The sequence below is a fragment of the Balaenoptera acutorostrata genome, chromosome 7, assembly GCF_949987535.1.
Source record: "Balaenoptera acutorostrata chromosome 7, mBalAcu1.1, whole genome shotgun sequence".
Lineage (NCBI taxonomy): Eukaryota > Metazoa > Chordata > Mammalia > Artiodactyla > Balaenopteridae > Balaenoptera > Balaenoptera acutorostrata.
This window is the reverse complement of record NC_080070.1, coordinates 34,182,153-34,202,530: the sequence shown is the minus strand read 5'-3', so window position 1 is coordinate 34,202,530 and position 20,378 is coordinate 34,182,153. Positions and strand designations below refer to the sequence as shown.

Below are 20,378 nucleotides of genomic sequence, written 5' to 3'. Positions count from 1 at the left end.
ACCCCAGGTGATTTTCTAATTCAATCATTCCTTCTACATCTATTAATTGAAATTCTACTATAATGAAGAGCTTCCCCCCATTTGTTCATTCATTTCTTTGTGTCAATATGGACTCATGGATTCTTACTTTACTCTGTGGGTTGCTATCATTATTTGTTGCTTGAATTGTAGCCCATAAGAAAAAGTACCCAAAAAAAGTTTAGTAGTATTTTTGTGTTATCTCAGAAAGTTGACGGGCAGAAATTACTTTTTCTCAGAGGTAGTGTATACTAACATTTTGGATATTGTTTTGAATATACTGCTTTGTCTTCTGCATAAGTAACTTTATAGTATCTGCTTTTTTCCAAGAAGCACAACAGAGTGGAACATACTTTTTATGTTATGTTTATCTTTTTGTATATTTTATACCAAGTAATGTTTGGATCCTAGAAAAAGCAAAGAAAAAATATAGCTCTTTTAGCTTTTAGCTCTATATTAGTAGGTTAACTTTTTTTAAAAAATAAATTTATTTATTTTATTTATTTATTTTTGACTGTGTTGGGTCTTCATTGCTGCTCACGGGCTTTCTCTAGTTGCGGTGATCGGGAGCTACTCTTCGTTGCGGCAGGCAGGTTTCTCATTGCAGTGGCTTCTCTTGTTGCGGAGCATGGGCTCTAGGCGCGCAGTCTTCAGTAGTTGTGGCACGTGGGCTCAGTAGTTGTGGCTCGCAGGCTCTAGAGTGTGGGCTCAGTAGTTGTGGCGCACGGGCTTAGTTGCTCCGCGGCATGTGGGATCTTCCCAGACCAGGGCTTGAACCTGTGTCCCCTGCATTGGCAGGCAGATTCTTAGCCACTGCGCCACCAGGGAAGTCCCAGTAGGTTAACTTTTTAAAACTGTTCTTCTTGATGTGATTGTTATGAGGTATGCCTGTAAACTGCCAGTCACTAACATAGGTAAGAGTTAATCTCCCATCTAGCCAAACCTTCCCAACAAAACCAAGGCATCCTTCCTCTCGCAATCTAGAATTACAGTTTAGAAATACAATAAAAGTAATAACTCTTTCCTGAATCCTGCTCCAATTTAGAAGGACTTGACTTCGAATAATATCATGTGGAGGAAGATGGTGGTTAATGCAGGAGATTTTGCTGTGGGCCTTAGGGATGTATCTAATAATTCACTGGGCTTATCCAGAAAAACGATAATATTCCCAGGGGCAAATTGAGTATAGCTCCATGTGTGTTAGAGAGACTTTGAGGAAATATGTTTTTGATTATTTTCAGAAATTCATTCTACTCTTGGGACCTCTTCTTGTTAACTTGTGTGACCTTTTTTCTTTCTTGGATTTGGAAGTGGCTAGAATAAATAATTTTTTAAATTAGAAAAAAGTCTGCTAGGAAGGATGGATGTAGGTGAATGTTCAGTCTATAGCAGTGTTTAGAAAATACCCTGATGATTGAACAGTTTCTCAGGAAGACAATTAAGCCTTTACTGTGGTGGACACACTTTCATTTTTTCAGCACCTGAGAAATCCAAAAAACAGGTTCTTCTTCTCTTGTGAAATTCACAAAGACCAGATTAAGATACTTCAGACATAGCTGGTGAAGTCCAAGTTGTGTTTTGGGTTCTCAGCCAGACAGCTCCCATGACTTCTCAACCCTCAGTGGCACTTCTTTTGACCCACCATTCATCTTGGATATTGTGAGCAGTCTTAACTCTTTTTGGTTAATGTATGCATTTTGTGCAATAGCAAGGGCAAACAAGTCTGTAAGATAAAACTATAGAGCATTTTTGCTTTCTAGGTGAAAACCCAAAATAGAACTGACTAAAAGTCTAAATGATATGTACCTTTTTTTGAAACAACTAAAAAATTTAAAGCTCAACAGTTAATCATATCACTAAGTATGCTATACTGTATACATATATATATATATATATATATCATATCACTAAGTGCTATACTGTGTGTGTGTATATATATGTGTGTGTGTGTGTGTGTATATATATATATACTACTTGCTATCAGTACTTTAATTTTGTCAGTTTTATTGGTAGGGTGTAAGTCATTAGAAGTGTTAAAAACAATTTCCTCAAAATTCTACAAGTTTCCAGAAGAAATATTTGATAAATTCATCAGCAGGTTACCACAATTTTTATCTGTTGCCTGTGGTAGTGATTAAGGCTTTGTTTTAAATGCTTTCTAACATTTACCCCAATAGAAGAGAGAGAGGAATAAGGGAACAAAGGAAATTAAGACATTTTATGGAAACATAATAGATGCCAATGTATGTTTAGCATGCACTGTCTTCCATTCCCAACTACACCCTTGCCTTTTTAAAATCACTTATTTTTTATATTTTCATTTTTGATTTTAATAACACTTTTAAACAGTTTAGAAGAAAATAATTTTTTTAATAAATTTATTTATTTATTTTTTGGCTGTATTGGGTCTTTGTTGCTGCACGCGGGTTTCTCTAGTTGCGACGAGTGGGGGCTGCTCTTAGTTGCAGTGCGCAGGCTTCTCATTGTGGTGGCTTCTCGTTGTGGAACATGGGCTCTAGGTACGCGGGCTTCAGTAGTTGTGGCACTCAGGCTCAGTAGTTGTGGCTTGTGGGCTCTAGAGCGCAGGCTCAGTAGTTGTGGCTCACGGGCTTAGTTGCTCCGTAGCATGTGGGATCTTCCCGGACCAAGGATTGAACCCGTGTCCCCTGCATTTTTTTTAAGCTGGAACTTCTCAGAAAGAAACATTCTTTTTTTTTTTTTTTAAGATTTATTGATTGATTGATTACTATGTTGGGTCTTTGTTTCTGTGCTAGGACTTTCTGTAGTTGCGGCAAGCGGGGGCCACTACTCATCGCGGTGCGCGGGCCTCTCACTGTTGTGGCCTCTCTTGTTGCGGAGCACAGGCTCCAGACGCGCAGGCTCAGTAGTTGTGGCTCACGGGCCTAGTTGCTCCGTGGCATGTGGGATCCTCCCAGACCAGGGCGCGAACCCGTGTCCCCTGCATTAGCAGGCAGATTCTCAACCACTGCGCCACCAGGGAAGCCCAGAAGAAAATAATTTTGAAAACACATGAAATATATATTTTTAATTAACATATTGTAAAATACCCCCTTCTCTTTTTTTTATGACTTTCAACACATGTATAGATGCATGTAACCATTACCAAAATTGATATATAGAGTAATTCCATCACCCCCCAAAACGCTCTTATTTTCTTCCTTTCCCTCATTTCTCCCATTGTGTTCACACCCATCCCCACTCCTCCTCCCAGCCCCTGGCAGCCATTGTTCTGTTCTCCATTGCTATAAAATATTGTTTATTGGAGAATATCATGTAAATGGAATCTTATATCATTGCCATGTAACCATCTGAGGATGGTTTCTTTCATTCAGCATAAGCCTTTTGAGATCCATCCAAGTTGTTGCATGTATTCATAATTTGTCCCTTTTCATTGCTGAGTAGTATTCCATCGCATAGACACATTATTGTTTATCCATTCACCCATAGGTGGACATTCAGGTTGTGGATTGTTTCTAGTTTTGAGCAATTTTGAATAGATTTTTGTGGGAACATAGGGTAGATACCTGGAAGTGGGATTGTTGTGTCGTATGGTGTGTGTTTATAAGAAATTGCTAAACTGTTTTCGGTACCAATTGTACCATTTTGCATTGCCACATCAATGTATTAGAGCTTCAGTTGTTTCGCATTGGTATTATCAATCTTCTTTATTTTAGCCATTCTATTAGGTATATAGTGGTATTTTATGATTTTAGTATTGATTTCCTAAATGATTAATGATATTGCACATCCTTTTGTGCATGTATCTATCTTCTGTATATCCTTTTTGCTGAAGTGTGTTCAAGTCTTTTGTTCACTGTTTTCTTACTGTTGAGTTTTGATAGTATATGTTCTAGATACAAATTCTTTATTGAGTATGTGATTTGATGATATTTTCTCCAGTTTGTAGCTGTCTTTTCATTCTTTTAACAATGTAACAGAGCATAAGTTTTTAATTTCAATGAAGTCCAGTTTATCAGTTTTTTTAATGGGTCATGGTTTTAGTATCATGTCTGATAACTTTTGGCCTAACCCCAGGTCATGAAGGTTTTCTTCTGTTTCCTTTTAATTTTTTGTTAAGTTCTATATTTTACATTTAGAGCTATAATCCATTTTGAGGTAATTTTTTTGGTAAGGGGTAAGGTTTAGATTGCAGTTTATTTTTTGCTCGTGGATATCTAATTGTTTGGATTTCATTTGTTGAAAAGATATTCTTTGAACATTGCATTGCCTTTGTACCTTTGTCAAAAATCATTTGGCCATATGTATGCAGGGTATATTTTTTGACTCTCAGTTCTGTTCCATTCATTATCTATCCCTCTATCTTAATGACTGTAGCTTTTTTTGTTTTTTACTTTTTATTTTATTATTTTCTTTTTCATTATGGTTTATTACAGGATACTGAATATAGTTCCCTGTGCTATACAGTAGGACCTTGTTGTTTATCTATTCTGTATGTAATAGTTTGCGTCTGCTAATCCCAAACTCCCAATCCATCCCTTCCCCTCTCCGCCTCCTCCTTGGCAACCACAAGTCTGTTCTCTATGTCTGTGAGTCTGTTTCTGTTTCGTAGATAAGTTCATTTGTGTGTCATATTTTAGATTCCACTTTAAGATCTATGGTTTCACTTTAATTTCACTTAGATATAAGTGATATCATATGGTATTTGTCTTTCTCTTTCTGACTTCCTTCACTGAGTATGATAATCTCTAGGTCCATCCGTGTTGCTGCAAATGGCATTATTTCATTCTTTTTTATGGTTGGGTAGTATTCCGTGTGTATGTGTGCACGCGCGCGTGTGTGTATATGTATATGTATATATGTAAACACACACACCACATCTTCTTTATCCATTCATCTGTTGATGGACATTTAGGTTTCTTCCATGTCTTGGCTATTGTAAATAGTGCTGCTGTGAACACTGGGGTGCATGTATCTTTTCAAATTATAGTTTTGTCCAGATATATACCCAGGAGTGGGATTGCTGGATCATATGGCAACTTTATTTTTAGTTTTTTTGAGGAACTTCCATCCTGTTTTCCATAGTGGCTGCATCAATTTACAGTCTCACCGACAGTGTAGGAGGGTTCCCTTTTCTCCACACCCGCTCCAGCCTGTATTATTTGTAGATTTTTTTTTTTAAGACTCTACTGAGTCATTTATTTTATTTTTTATTTTTTATTTTTTTAATTTATTTATGGCTGTGTTGGGTCTTCGTTTCTGTGCGAGGGCTTTCTCTAGTTGCGGCAAGTGGGGGCCACTCTTCATTGCGGTGCGCGGGCCTCTCATTATCGCGGCCTCCCTTGTTGCAGAGCACAGGCTCCAGATGCGCAGGCTCAGTAATTGTGGCTCACGGGCCTAGTTGCTCCGTGGCATGTGGGATCTTCCCAGACCAGGGCTCGAACCCGTGTCCCCTGCATTGGCAGGCAGATTCTCAACCACTGCGCCACCAGGGAAGCCCCTGTAGATTTTTCTAACGATGGCCATTCTGACTGATGTGAGGTGGTAACTCATTGTAATTTTGATTTGCATTTCTCTAATAATTAGCGATGTTGAGTATCTTTTCATGTGCGTATTCGCCATCTGTATGTCTTTTTTGGAGAAATGTCTGTTTAGGTTTTCTGCCCATTTTTTGATTGGGTTGTTTGTATTTTTGTTATTGAGTTGTCTGAGCTGTTTGTATATTTTGGAAATGAAGCCCTTACTGGTCACATCATTTGCAAATATTTTCTCCGAGTTCGTAGGTTGTCTTTTCATTTTGTTTATGGTTTCCTTTGCGTGCAAAAGCTTAAAAGTTTGATTAGGTCCCATTTGTTTATTTTTGCTTTTATTTCTTTTGTCTTGGGAGACTGACCTAAGAAAACATTGGTATGATTTATGTCAGAGAATGTTTTGCCTGTGTTCTCTTCCAGGAGTTTTATGGTGTCATGTCTTATATTTAAATCTTTAAGCCATTTTGAGTTTATATTTGTGTTTGATGTGAGAGAGTGTTGTAACTTCACTGATTTACATGTGGCTGTCCTGCTTTCCCAACACCACTTGCTGAAGAGACTGCCTTTTCTCCATTGTATATTCTTATCTCCTTTGTCAAAGATTAATTGACCATAGGTGTGTGGGTTTATTTCTGGGCTCTCTCTTCTATTCCATTATGATCCATATATGACTGTAGCTTTTTATTAAGCCTTAAGGTTAGGTAGTATGAATTCTCCAACTTTGTTATTTTTCAAAATTATTTTGGCTATTCTAGTTCATTTGCCATTGTTACTTTGCGTTTACTGCTAAGGGTGTGAAATAATATTCATTCTCTCTCATTTCCTAACCAAAATCTTTTTTTAAATTCCATGGTGTATGTTCATGTGTGTGTTTATGGTTGTTCTGGGCATCAGAGTGATTTCTTGATCTTGCTTGCATTTGCAGGGAGAGAGTGTTAATCTTGATACATGGCCAAAATAGCCTACATTCATTGCATTCTTCAAACGCAGAAAAATAATAATATAGGAAACATCAATGTTAGAATCAGCTTGTTGATGTGTATCAAAAAAAATCCTGCTTGGATTTTGATTGGGCCTTCATTGAATCTGTAGAATAGTTTGGGAAAAATTGTTTATCTTTACAATAAGGAGCCTTCCAATCCATGAACATACATGTCTCTCCATTTATTTAGATCTTCTTTGATTTCTTTCATCAGTTTTGTGTAGTTTTCAGGATATTAGTCCTGTACATATTTTGTTAGATTTGTACCTAAGTTTTATAGGTTATTGGGTAGTTTTGTTTGTTTGTTTAAGATTCCTTGGGATTTTTCATTGTAAACAATCATGTTGTCCGCAAGTAGAAAGTTTTATTTTATTTATGAAATGACTTCCATTTGTTTTTCTTACCTTATTGCACTAAGATCTCAGTATGATGTTGAATAGGAGGGATGAGAACAGACATCGTTACCTGATGTTAGGGGGAGGCTTTCAGTCTTTGACCGTTAAGGATGATGTTAGCTATAGGCTTTTTTGTAAATACCTTTTATCAAATTAAAGACACTGTCTTTTTAGTTTGCTAAGAGTTTTTTTTTTTATCATGATTGGTTGTTGAATGTTATTAAGTAATTTTTCTGCTTCTATTGAGGTGATTGTGGTTTTTCATCTTTAATCAGTTTATATTGTAAATTGCTTTTCAAATAGTGAAACAGCCCTACATTTCTAGGAAAAACTCCACTTGGTCATGATGTGTTATCCTTTCTATACATAGTTGGATTCAATTTGCTAATATTTTGTTGAAGATTTTTGCTTCTGTGTTTATGAGAGGTTTTGGTCTGTGAGTTGTGTTTCTTGTAGTATTTTAGTCTTTGGTATAGGATAATTCTATTCTCTTAAAATAAGTTGGAAGTTGTTGTCTTCAATTCTGTTTTCTGGAATAATTTGTGTAGAATTGATAATATTTCTTCCTTAAATGCCTGTTATAAGAAAACCTGAAGTTTTATTTGTTGGAATGCTTTTAACAACAAACTCAATTTCTTTAGTAGATCTAGGACTATTCAGGTTACATATTTCTTTTTGAGTGAACTCTGGTTTTTTCTGTCTTGGGAAGAATTTATTTCCCTTAAGTTGCTGCTATTGACATTTTAAATACCAAACAAAGTTTATACTTTGGCAGTTTGTTGGTGGCCACCCTGTCACATTCTGCCCTGTTCATCTTTTGGTGGGAGCATTTTACTCATTCTACCAAAACTGTTTTAAATCTGAGGAGCAGCATAATATAGTAAATAAAGTGTATATTCAGTAATCAGACTGAAGAGTAAATGACATAATCCGTGTAAAGTGCTTGGTAAACACTAATTTAAATAATCCCATTTTTGTTATCATCTTCATCATTGTAATCTCTCCGTGGTATCCAACAACAGTCAACAGTCGTAGGTTTTGCTTCAGACTTTTTGGTGTTCCAGACTACAAAAGCTTTTCTTTTTGTTTTAAATTAACAGTTTTCTAACTGGCCTTGTCACATATATGGCCTCTAGCTAGGAACATCTTCTTTTTAACTGTAAATACCTTTTTCATCTGTGTCTCTCCTCTGAAAACCATATGTGTACTTAGATGCATGCACACACACATATAACATATATACACAAACATATATAATTATTTCCTTTTCCATTATTTTTAGTTTCATCATCAGAGCAGCGACAGTGCTAGTAAAGTGGACAATATGAAGTAAAGCTTTTGTTTTTGCCATGTGTGGTCCCTTAATTCAGTGAATACTTGGATGTGTATTTTAAAAATCAACTGGAAAACTTGTTTATAGTGTTTTCTGGGCCTCATTTCCAGAATCCAATTCATTTGGTTGGATAGGGCTCATGAATGTGCATTTCTGACAAGATCACTGATCAGCTAGCTGAGTTGGAGGCTATTGTATAGTGGTTGGAAAACTATTATAAATACTCAGAACTTCTTCACTAAATTATAATATTGGGCATGTCATCTAACCTCTCATGTATATTCATTAGTGATTAATCTCTTTAATATAGCCTTTATTGTCTTCAAATATACCTGTCAATATACCTGTTGATATTTTTGTCTCTCACTTATTTTTGAACTAAAATTTCCTAAGATCTAGTCAGATCTCATGTTCAAAACATTTTGAATTTAGACCTTTCTTCCCCTCTTCCTTTCTACATTTTTTTAAACTAATTTGTGACTTTATAGATGTGCACATTTGTGACTGTATAGACACACAAATATATTTTCTTCATAGTACCTAAATGCATCTTATTTCCTCACACATAGAAATTTTCTTGATGGATCATTTTTTTCCATTTTAGTTTAACAGAAAAATTTGCTTGTAAGAAAATATTTATATGTAGGCAGCTTTGAATCCTTAAATGCATTAGTTATATGTATATTTTATCTACATTCAGTCTATGCATTGTGATTATATTAAATGATTAAAACAGTAATAAACTTAGGGTGTTTGAGTGAAAAAATGTCACTGTCTTTAAAATCTTCTTAAGCCATTTTCAGTAGAACTTTGAAGTAGTATAATTTTGCATGGTTTTTGGTTGTTTTAGCAGAGGCCTATGCTGTGGAACATTTATATCTTTGTTTCTGTTTTAGGTGCGTATAGCAGCAAAATTCATCATTCATGCCCCTCCTGGAGAATTTAATGAGGTGTTTAATGGTGAGTGTTTAATTCATAACACTTAAGGCTTGATATATCAAGCACTCCTTTTTTAAAGAATAAGTTACGTAACCAAAGTAACTAATTTAAGGGGAGTGGGTAGAAAAATCTGTACTTTCTGAATTACAGTGAAAATTTTTGTCAATCTGGATTTTGTAAGGTCTAGAATATAATGTGTTTATGACATATGATAATTATGTTTGCAAATTTTAACCCTCTTAAAGAATAACATTAAATCATTTTAAAAGACAAGAAAATTTTAATTTTAATTATTTTTTGGAGTTGTGAAATGCATTTTTTATGTTTCTTTTAAAGAAAAGCCTACTCAATTAATAGGAACAGCCAAAAAAGAAGGGAGGAACATTGTTTCACTGTGCTTGTTTCCTGGGCTTAGAAGATGACATCACGTGTAAAAACAATTTGTTATTTAAACTATATCTCATAAATCAGTTCACAGTATACCTTTCTTTAAACCTCACACCTCACTGGCAAACAGTTTTATAATTATTCACCCATAGATGAGAAATTTAAATACAACATAGTCTCCTGGTTGCTGTAAAAACTGTAACAATAGCTCCTCTGTAACAGAATGAAGTGGTTGACATAGTTGTGCAGAAAATGGCCTGTAGTGATTTTTATACAAAACTTTTTTAAAGCAGTTTTAAGAATAATCTACCACAAGTACTTTAAATGTGTAATTTCTACTTCATATATACTTGGCCTTCACCATGTCTTAAATTAAAACTAATTTATAAAGTGCTCTTCAGTTTCATTTTTTAAACATTCTACTCCAGAGTAAGCTATTTAAACCTGTTTTTTAAGAAGTTTAATCTCTCATTTTCATTCATAGTATAAGATATAATGGAATCTCACCTCAGAAAAGATTAGGTTTGAAAGTCAAAAAATGAGGCAAAAATTGTATAAAGTTAAAATACCCTAGAAAATCCCTTAAATCATCCACAAACAACATTAATATATGATTTAGTACATACAGTTACATATGGTAATTTTTATACATTTAAAAATTTAACCACTGAGCTACACTTAGAGGAAGAATGGCAGTCTATATTGTGAAAAATCTGGAAGTTAAAATATTCTTCCTTTCAAGATAACCATAAAATCTGAAGCAATGAATTGGGAAGTTGGGGAGAATTCAAAAGTATTTCTTCTTCCTATAGGGTTTAACTTCTGTTTTAATATTCAGCCTTTATAACCTAAATACAGGTTAATACGTTTGATGGTTGGGGTATTAAAGAAGATAGTCTTTTCTCCATAGGGTCAAAAGTTGGCTTTTAACTTAAATTGATAATGGGGAAACTATGCTACAGTCAGTAGCCCCCAAACTCCCGTACAATTTATAGAGCCAGGAATAAATTATAATTCTAAGAAAAGATTTTCACTTACTATTCTTACCCTGAATTAAATGCCCTACAAATTTGTTAATCAGAAAGACCCTGAAAGAATGTATGAGTCCCAGAAATTGCTTTTCTAAGTCTCATTGGAAATTGATGTTGAGTTGATATTTTCTGTGTTGACGTACAGTAGGCATTTTGGATGAGGACTAGGGCATTTAGGATGAGCCATTCAGTAGACCTGGGCTGGAACTGTGGGATGGAAATGGGAATATAAGATATTTATGTAAGTTTTAAATGAGGGAGTATTTTAGAGTGAGAAAGGAGTTAAGTATTTGAGGGGGAAATCTCATATGCATTTGGTTATTTTCATGCTATTTCTGTTGATAATATTAACATCAGAATGATTCCATGGAAGCCACAAATTTTAGAATTTCAGAGTCATAAAATCTTGTTAGATCAGTGGTTCCCAAATGCTATTTCCCAGATTGGCTATGTAAGAATCATTAAAACATAGATTTCTGGTCTTCATTCTCAGGAACTGATGTGTTATCTGGGCTGGAGCTCTGAAATGTATACCTTTTTTTTTTTTTTTTTTTTTTAAAGACTCCCACTCACCCATTGTTCTGATGTGTGGTCTGACTTGAAACCACATCCCTTCTTAAGAGTAGTTTTTATTTTATTCAAATTCTTCTCTATTTCTTTCACTGTATTCTTCATATGATAGTAGTTTGGACTTTTTTTCCAGAGTAAAGATAGCTGGATCATATGGATGTTGCTTTTAAATTATTTTCCCATTTAGGTAGAACTGAAAAAGATACACTACCTACCATGCAATACTGCTGTTAATGATTATGCTTTAAATATTGAAGGTACAGTAATCATATTTATCAAATCGAATTCCCAGTTTACTTTGTGAGATAAGAATACCTATAATTGTAAATGTCTGTGTTTTAATTTTTTAGGCAGAAGCTTCCATTGTTTAAAATCAGTTAATTTAGAAATCAAATTAGTATTATTTTAGTGGTTAGCCGGATACTGTTTTTTAAGTTGGGACTTACTGCTAAAAAGAGGTATGTGAATAGGCAATATTTTTTCTTTTGGAATATCTTTATTATTTTTGTAAAAATGATTCATAGTCATTCTAAAATTTCCAAAGAGCAAAAAAGAATCGAAGAATTACACAAAATTCTACCCTCTCTTCTCCACTGTTTGAATGAAATACTTCCAACATTTCTCAATTTAGACACATATATATAACATTGCATAAATATAATACTATACATGCTGGGTTTTCCCCTTCCTGTTTATTATATCGTGTATATATTTCCAAGTTGATAAATACGTATCTACATTATTTCTGTTGGATGCCCAATTTTACACTATTTATAAGAACAATTGTCTGTTTATGTTACATTTAACCAGTTTCTTAATAGAAGGTACTTGTTATTTGTGTTATTTTCATTTAATGAAAAAATTAGGATACTTTGTTATATGTACTTTATGATAGCAATTATGTAAAACAGCCAAGTGTATAGGGAAAATAATGAAAGAAAATACATCAAGACTAGAGTAGAATTTTGTTTGTTTGTTGGTGAAATTATGTGATTTTTTTTTCTAATTAAAATTGTAGTTTTAAAGTTGTGTTTTAATGATTAAAAGGCATGTGTCTACATAGTTGAGTCTGTGGTTAGGACAGAGTTAAGAATCAACAACCAAAGTGAGATTACTAAATCAAATAAAGTAGTTATCTGTATCTAACTCAACACATTCATCTGTTGTTGAACATGAGCTGTCTGAGAAACAAAATGCCTACATCTGTACTGCGTTCACAAGCTGTTTCTTGTTTAATCACTTTTTCCATAGAGCAAATTCATTTGAAACTCATGATAGTATTGTCAGACTAAGAGGCATAGTGGTCAATCTTCGGCAGATCTTATCACACCATCTTCTTGGTGTAGCTTATCTCCACTTTAGTTCTTTGGAGACATGTTATAGTCTGCCTGCATTGACTATTAAGAGTATGAAATAACATATATTTTTATTTCATTCCATCTGCTATTTCCTTACCAAAATCTTTTCTTTTTTATTAATACCATGATATGTTTTTGTGGTTATTTTGGTCATCACAGTGACATTTTGATCTCCCATACATGTTTTGGGGGGTGGGTAGGATACTAACACATGACTAAAATAACCTAAATTCATTCCATAGAAATTTCAAATATAGGAAAATAGTAATATAGAAAAAATAATATTTGTTTTGCAGATGTTCGGTTACTGCTTAATAATGATAATCTTCTCAGGGAAGGAGCAGCCCAGTAAGTATTATGCATTATATTAACATAATTAAAGTGACATGGGAAAAAATATTTTAAAAGTGGTTTTTAGGTACTAATCCATGAAATAGATATTTGCACATCAAGTTCAAATATATATAATAATATGTATGTACTAGGTTAGAAGAGAAATATTTTTGATCACAGAAGGATATAGAGACACAATTATAACATGAAATTCTCTATTCATTGTGTGTTTGGCAGTGGCTTATATACTCAATACTGTATTTTGACATTTGCAAAGTTGGATAAAATTATTTTAGAAACTTTGATTTGTGAAATTGTGATACTTTAAATTTTATGCCGTAGTTACATTTTACTTTCTGTTAAATGCTTGATCCTAATAGATTTTTGAGAAGAACCTACTATATAGCACAAGGAACTATATTCAGTATCTTGTAATAAGCTATAATGGAAAAGAATCTGAAAAAGAATATATATATGTATATATAACTGAATCACTTTGCTGTACACTTGCAATATTGTAAATGCACTGTACTTCAGTAAAAAGAAATAGATTTCTGAGGGTTAGGAGCTTATTTTATTCATCCATAAATACCTAACATAGTATCTGACACATATTTACTTAATAAGTATTTACTAGATTTGTGAGTGATTCAAAGAACTAAGCAGTTCTAAATCCTAGTACATCATCTTTGGACCAGTGACCACAATCATGAGTTGCCACAGCTATCTTAAGATTTCAGAGAAATAATTGGTTCTCTTTCCCTCTCCCACCTCCCTAAATAAGGCCTGTGGACCCATATTTTAGGCTAATGGACTTCATTACTCATTTGAAAATGAGGAGATTAAACGTTCAGGTGCCTTACAAAGAGTGTTCAGTATCATCCAGTCACCTACTTTCATCTTAGTGTACTACCCAAAATGTGAAATCCTGACTAATGGGGGAAATTTGCTCTAATTCTATTTTTGTAATGTTTGTAAGGCTTTATCGAATAAATTTGTTCTTTAGAGTTAATCCTAATGAAGGTAGAGGTGCAACAGACTTCTAGACATTCCTGATTTTGCTTCTGATTTAAATTCCTGTTATTTTTTTCCCATTTTTAAATTGAAGTATAGTTGATGTACAATATTATATATGTTATAGGTATACAACATAGTGATTCACAATTTTTTAAAGTTATATTCCATTAATAGTTACTGCAAAATACTGGCTATATTCCCTGTGTTGTACAATACATCCTTGTAGCTTATTTATTTTATATTGTATATAATAATTTGTGTTTCTTAATCCCATACCCTTATATTGCCCCTACCCCCTTCCCTCTCCCCACTGGTAACCACTAGTTCTCTATATCTGTGAGTCTGTTTCTGTTTTATTATATTCACTAGTTTGTTGTATTCTTAGATTTCACGTATAAGTGATATCATACAGTATTTGTCTTTCTCTGACTTATTTCACTTAGCATAATGCCCTCCAAGTCCACCCATGTTGTTGTAAATGGCAAAATTTCATTTTTTATGGCTGAGTAGTATTCCATTGTATATATTTACCACTTCTTCTTTATCCATTCGTCTGTTGATGGACACTTAGGTTGCTTCCATATTTTGGCAATTGTAAATAATGCTGCTACGAACATTGGGGTGCAAGTATCTTTTTGAAGTAGTGTTTTTATTTTCTTCCAATATATACCTAGGAGTGGAATTGCTGGATCATGTGCTAGTTTTATTTTTAGTTTTTTGAGAAACCTCCATACTGTTTCCCACAGTGGCTGCACCAATGTACATTCCCACCAACAGTGTAGGAGGGTTCCCTTTTCTCCACGTCCTCTCCAGCATTTGTTATTTGTGTTCTTTTTTGATGATAGCCTTTCTGACAGGCGTGTGGTGATATCTCACTGTGGTTTTTTTTTTTTAATTTATTTATTTATTATTTATTATTTTTATTTTTGGCTGTGTTGGGTCTTCGTTTCTGTGTGAGGGCTTTCTCCAGTTGCGGCGAATGGGGGCCACTCTTCATTGCGGTGCGCAGGCCTCTCACTATCGCGGCCTCTCTTGTTGCGGAGCAGAGGCTCCAGACGCGCAGGCTCAGTAGTTGTGGCTCACGGGCCTAGTTGATCCGTGGCATGTGGGATCTTCCCAGACCAGGGCTCGAACCCGTGTCCCCTGCATTGGCAGGCAGATTCTCAACCACTGCGCCACCAGGGAAGCCCCTCACTGTGGTTTTGATTTGCATTTCCCTAACGATTAGCAATGTTGAGCATTTTTTCATGTGCCTGTTGGCCATCTGTATGTCCTCTTTGGAAAAATGTCTATTCAGGTCTTCTGCCTGTTTTTCAATCAGGTGGCTTGTCTTTTTGCTGTTGAACTGTATGAACTATTTTTTCTGGATATTAATTCCTTATCAGTCGTATCATTTGCAAATATTTTCTCCTGTTCATTTTTTTGTTTTGTTTTGTTGATGGTTTCCTGTTCTGTGCAAAAACATTTAAGTTTAATTAGGTCCCTTTTATCTCCTTTGCTTTAGGAGATGGATCCAAAAATATATTGCTGCGATTTATATCAAAGAGTGTTGTCTGTGTTTTCCTCTAGGAGTTTTATGGTTTCCAGTCTTACATTTAGGTCATTTTTTTTTTTTTTTGAATTTTTGAATTTTATTTAATTTATTTTTTTATACAGCAGGTTCTTATTAGTCATCAGTTTTATACACATCAGTGTATACATGTCAGTCCCAATCGCCTAATTCATCACACCACCACCCCCACCTCCCAGCTGCTTTCCCCCCTTGGTGTCCATACGTTTGTTCTCTACATTTGTGTCTCAATTTCTGCCCTGCAGACTGGTTCATCTGTACCATTTTTCTAGGTTCCACATATATGCGTTAATATACGATATTTGTTTTTCTCTTTCTGACTTACTTCACTCTGTATGACAGTCTGTAGATCCATCCACGTCTCAACAAATGACCCAATTTTGTTCCTTTTTATGGCTGAGTAATATTCCATTGTATATATGTACCACATCTTCTTTATCCATTCGTCTGTCAATGGGCATTTAGGTTGCTTCCATGACCTAGCTATTGTAAATAGTGCTGCAGTGAACATTGGGGTGCATGTGTCTTTTTGAATTATGTTTTTCTCTGGGTATATGCCCAGTAGTGGGATTGCTGGGTCGTATGGTAGTTCTATTTTTAGTTTTTTAAGGAACCTCCATACTGTTCTCCATAGTGGCTGTATCAATTTACATTCCCACCAACAGTGCAAGAGGGTTCCCTTTTCTCCACACCCTCTCCAGCATTTGTTGTTTGTAGATTTTCTGAGGATGCCCATTCTAACTGGTGTGAGGTGATACCTCATTGTAGTTTTGATTTGCATTTCTCTAATAATTAGTGATGTTGAGCAGCTTTTCATGTGCTTCTTGGCCATCTGTATGTCTTCTTTGGAGAAATGTCTATTTAGGTCTTCTGCCCATTTTTGGATTGTGTTATTTGTTTTTTTTAATATTGAGCCGCATGAGCTGTTAATATATTTTGGAGATTAATCCTTTGTCCGTTGATTAGTTTGCAACTGTTTTCTCCCATTGTGAGGGTTGTCTTTTCGTCTTGTTTATGGTTTCCTTTGCTGTGCAAAAGCTTCGAAGTTTCATTAGGTCCCATTTGTTTATTTTTGTTTTTATTTCCATTACTGTAGGTGGTGGATCAAAAAAGATCTTGCTGTGATTTATGTCAAAGAGTGTTCTTTCTGTGTTTTCCTCTAAGAGTTTTATAGTGTCAGGTCTTACATTTAGGTCTCTAATCCATTTTGAGTTTATTTTTGTGTGTGGTGTTTGGGAATGTTCTAATTTCATTCTTTTACATGTAGCTGTCCAGTTTTCCCAGCACCACTTATTGAAGAGACTGTCTTTTTTCCATTTTATATTCTTGCCTTCTTGGTCATAGATTAATTGACCATAAGTGTGTGGGTTTATTTCTGGATTCTCTATTCTGTTCCATTGATCTATGTATCTGTTTTTGTGTCAGCACCATACTGTTTTGGTTACTGTAGCTTCGTAGTATTAGTCTGAAGTCTGGGAACATGATTGCTCCAGCTCCGTTCTTCTTTCTCAAGATTGTTTTGGCTATTACGGGTCTTTTATGTCCTTTTATCTTTTAATAGAAATTTTTATTTATTATTTTTTATTGTGGGGAAAATATGCTTAATATGAAGTTTAACATTTTAACCATTTTTAGGCACACAGTTCTTTGGCATTAAGTACATACACATTTTTGTGTAACCATCACCACCATCCATCTCCAGAACTTTTTATTTTCCCAAACTGAAACTCCATACCCTTTAAGCAATAACTTTCCATTCTCCCCTCCTCTTAGCCCCTGGGAACCATCATTCTATTTAATGTATGAAGTGGAGTCATACAGTATTTGTCCTTTTGTGGCTGGTTTATTCTACTTAGCAGAATGTCTTCAAAGTTCATTTATGTTGGAGCGTGTGTTAGAATTTCCTTCCTTTTTAACACTGAATGTGTGTGTGTTTACATACATATATATATATATACAACACATTTTGTTTATCCATTCACATGTCAGTGGACAGTCGGGTTGCTTCCACCCATTAAATTATTATATTAAAGTGCATAATAGAAATCAGTTTACTTGATATCTTTGACTTTAGTTATTAGTTTCTGGGTGAATGGCCTCTTATTCCTAAGTTCTTTAAACCTTTTAAAATTATTTACATACCCAAGTAAAATTAGTTTTCTTTATAATAGCATATAGCATGTTGACAAAAGTCTTACGGAAGTAAAGAAAACATACAACATTTATGAACTTGTAACAACAGTACTTTCAAAGTAACCTTTTCCTCTGAGTTCTCTGTGGTAAATAAATTTGTGGGTTGTTTCGTGTAGGTGCAAAAATTAGTGAATTTTTTTAAGTTAAGGAAATGAGAAACTTCCTTTGTTTTTGTTTTTTTTTTTTAACATCTTTATTGGAGTATAATTGCTTTACAATGGTGTGTTAGTTTCTGCTTTATAACAAAGTTCGTTTGTTGAAAGAAGAGTTTTTCCCCTGCAGAGTAAAGTTTAATGAAGGTCAGAAAAATATTCATAATTATATAAATGGTATGAAACAGTTACACATTTGAATAAAAAATGATGAAAGCATTGAAATTTTATTTGTCCAAAGGAGTATTTATCTGATGATTGTTACATTTAAATAAATTGGAGTTCTTTTAAAAAAAATTGGAATATGAGCTATATTTCTCTTTTATTATGAACCAAATTTCAGGGACAGTCTTGGTCCATGTTTCAAGAGGTATATACATTAAATGCCTGATATTCTGATCTTTTAAGGAGATTAGTCTTTGAGGAAATCAGTACCTAATGATAAAACAAGATGTTTATAGTATGACCTCAAAAAACATCAAAACCTTCAGTAGAAAGTTCAGGTTTTCTTGCATGTGGTTATAGTCTCAGTAAATGATTGCTAACTAGATAAACAAGAAGAGAAAGAAGTGATTCTTTTTGTTGACTTCAGTAGTAGTCTTTGTACAGAAGAGTTTCTCAAAACTCTTTGTTCAAATTCATTTTGCAGACATCTGAAGTTATCTGTGAAGTACAGAAATACACCTTAAATCATTGATTGACTTCAGAATTATATTACTCTGGTTCACAGTGTCCTGTCTGTGAAATAATTTTCAAACAAACATGCTGTTACCCCCATTGTTCACTTGACTTGGTTCTGAATTACTTTTGAAATACCTCCAAACCTGGTTTCATCCTCAAAAGATAATGTATCACCTGTCATTGAGCCTGTCCAGACCTATATAACATAAGCTTGGAAAGCATTGTAAAAACATTTAAAATGTGTCCTAGTGGCAGTTTCACCAAAGTAAGTGCATAGCCATAGTCCTATTGCTTCTTCAGTTGCATTTTTTGATACTAAATTTCTTTTATACAAGTACAGCTCCTTCTGTGTACTTCTTTTCCTCCTTTCTTCCACCTTTTTCCTGTTGCTTTAACTCTTTTAATTTTAAATTTATTTTTGAGAAATTCCTCTTCCTTTTTGTAAGGGTGGGGGAAACATGGCTATTCTTAAAAGTGGTTCTAATGGGACATCTTTACTGAAGGGCATAAATTCAGTGTATTTCATAGTAAAATTAGGCATACTGAAGACTTGGTACTTTCAAGTCTAGAAAACTTTGAAATATCCAGAAATAGCCTTTTATTCAACAGACATGACGAATGCCAGACTTCACTGTGATGATGAGACAAATAAACCTCTTAGGGATTATCCAGTGGGGAGTCAGACATGTTGAATTTCTGGCCAACTGAAATAAAATATAGAGGCATATCAAAGACCTTTGGAGCCCAAAGGAAGAAATTTTAAATTTCTATTTAGAGATGGTTTTTGAGCTGAGTTTAAATGATGAACGCAATTCGAATAGTAAATAAGAGAGATGATGTGGAAACACATGGTAAAAAGTATAAGGTGTGAATGACTAATGGTAAAGGGTATAAAAAAAATCTGAATACAGGAACAGGTGACTTAGAAATGGGTGATTGGGCTACAGAACTCTACAAGGGCAGAGAAATTATTGTTTTCACTGTGTCTAATAGAGTGCTTAACACCTAAATATGTTCATGTGTGGAGGGGTAGGTAAATGGATGATGAGTGGGTAAATGGAGTAAGTTTTCTGAACTAGAAGGGACTTTGGAAGTCATCTAGTTCAAACCCCCCTTTTTGTGGATATGGTAAGTGAGGCCCATACTAGCTAATATCAGGGTTCGAACAAAACCTAGATATTCTGTAGTCTGACTCCTAGGTTAGTGAGTACCTTTCCTGCCATACTGCATAATTGTCACCTGTTTAACTTGCTTTGAGCATTTAAGATACAGTTTTACCTATTTCATATTCATTGTCTCCTTTTCAGATTTCCTGTTCTTACCCCACTCCCAGATTATAGATGAACGGGGTTTGATATGAGCAGTAAAGGACCCAAGACCAAATTACTATCTAAATTTATTATTTAAATATGTCTTTTACTGGAAAGTGAACCCTCAATTCTAAGTGATTTAGAATACTTTTTAATCTCAAACATACTTTTGAGGTAAATTCATTTAAGGGATAGTAACTGCCTGGCTATGTTGGGGCTATTCCTATGAAAATTACAGTTTTAATGAATAAAGAAAATCTCCCTTTCCCTCCATACATTTCTATATTTACCCCCATCTTTTTTTGACATGCAGTGTCAGGAATTTGACAGCTAGGAATTTAATCCTACTTTGCTGTTTTTACATTTACTAGTCTCCTGTTAACTCATCAGTAATGCTTTGCTCGATCTCCTCTCTTGAGGAGATTCAGTAGCTAACACCTAAAAATTCAGTGGACATTTTACCATCCAGAGTAATCTGAAAAGCTTCCAAGTAGATTAGATTTAGAGATGTACTCCTAAATTTTAAAATTCTCACTGTCTTTCCTAGTAAGTGGAAGAGATTTCCTAGGTTATAGACTTAATAAAATACAGTGTGATCT

The 20,378-nt window shown here is 34.4% G+C and overlaps 1 protein-coding gene across 1 annotated transcript in view; it reads left to right on the top strand.

Annotated features, from left to right (window-relative positions):
- CAPZA2 (capping actin protein of muscle Z-line subunit alpha 2) overlaps positions 1-20,378 on the top strand; it is a 53,804-nt gene that overhangs the window by 15,788 nt on the left and 17,638 nt on the right. The window contains exons 2-3 of the mRNA XM_057550229.1: positions 9,135-9,198; positions 12,820-12,871. Coding sequence (XP_057406212.1) covers positions 9,135-9,198; positions 12,820-12,871 — 116 coding nt within the window. The remainder of the gene's footprint in view (positions 1-9,134; positions 9,199-12,819; positions 12,872-20,378) is intronic.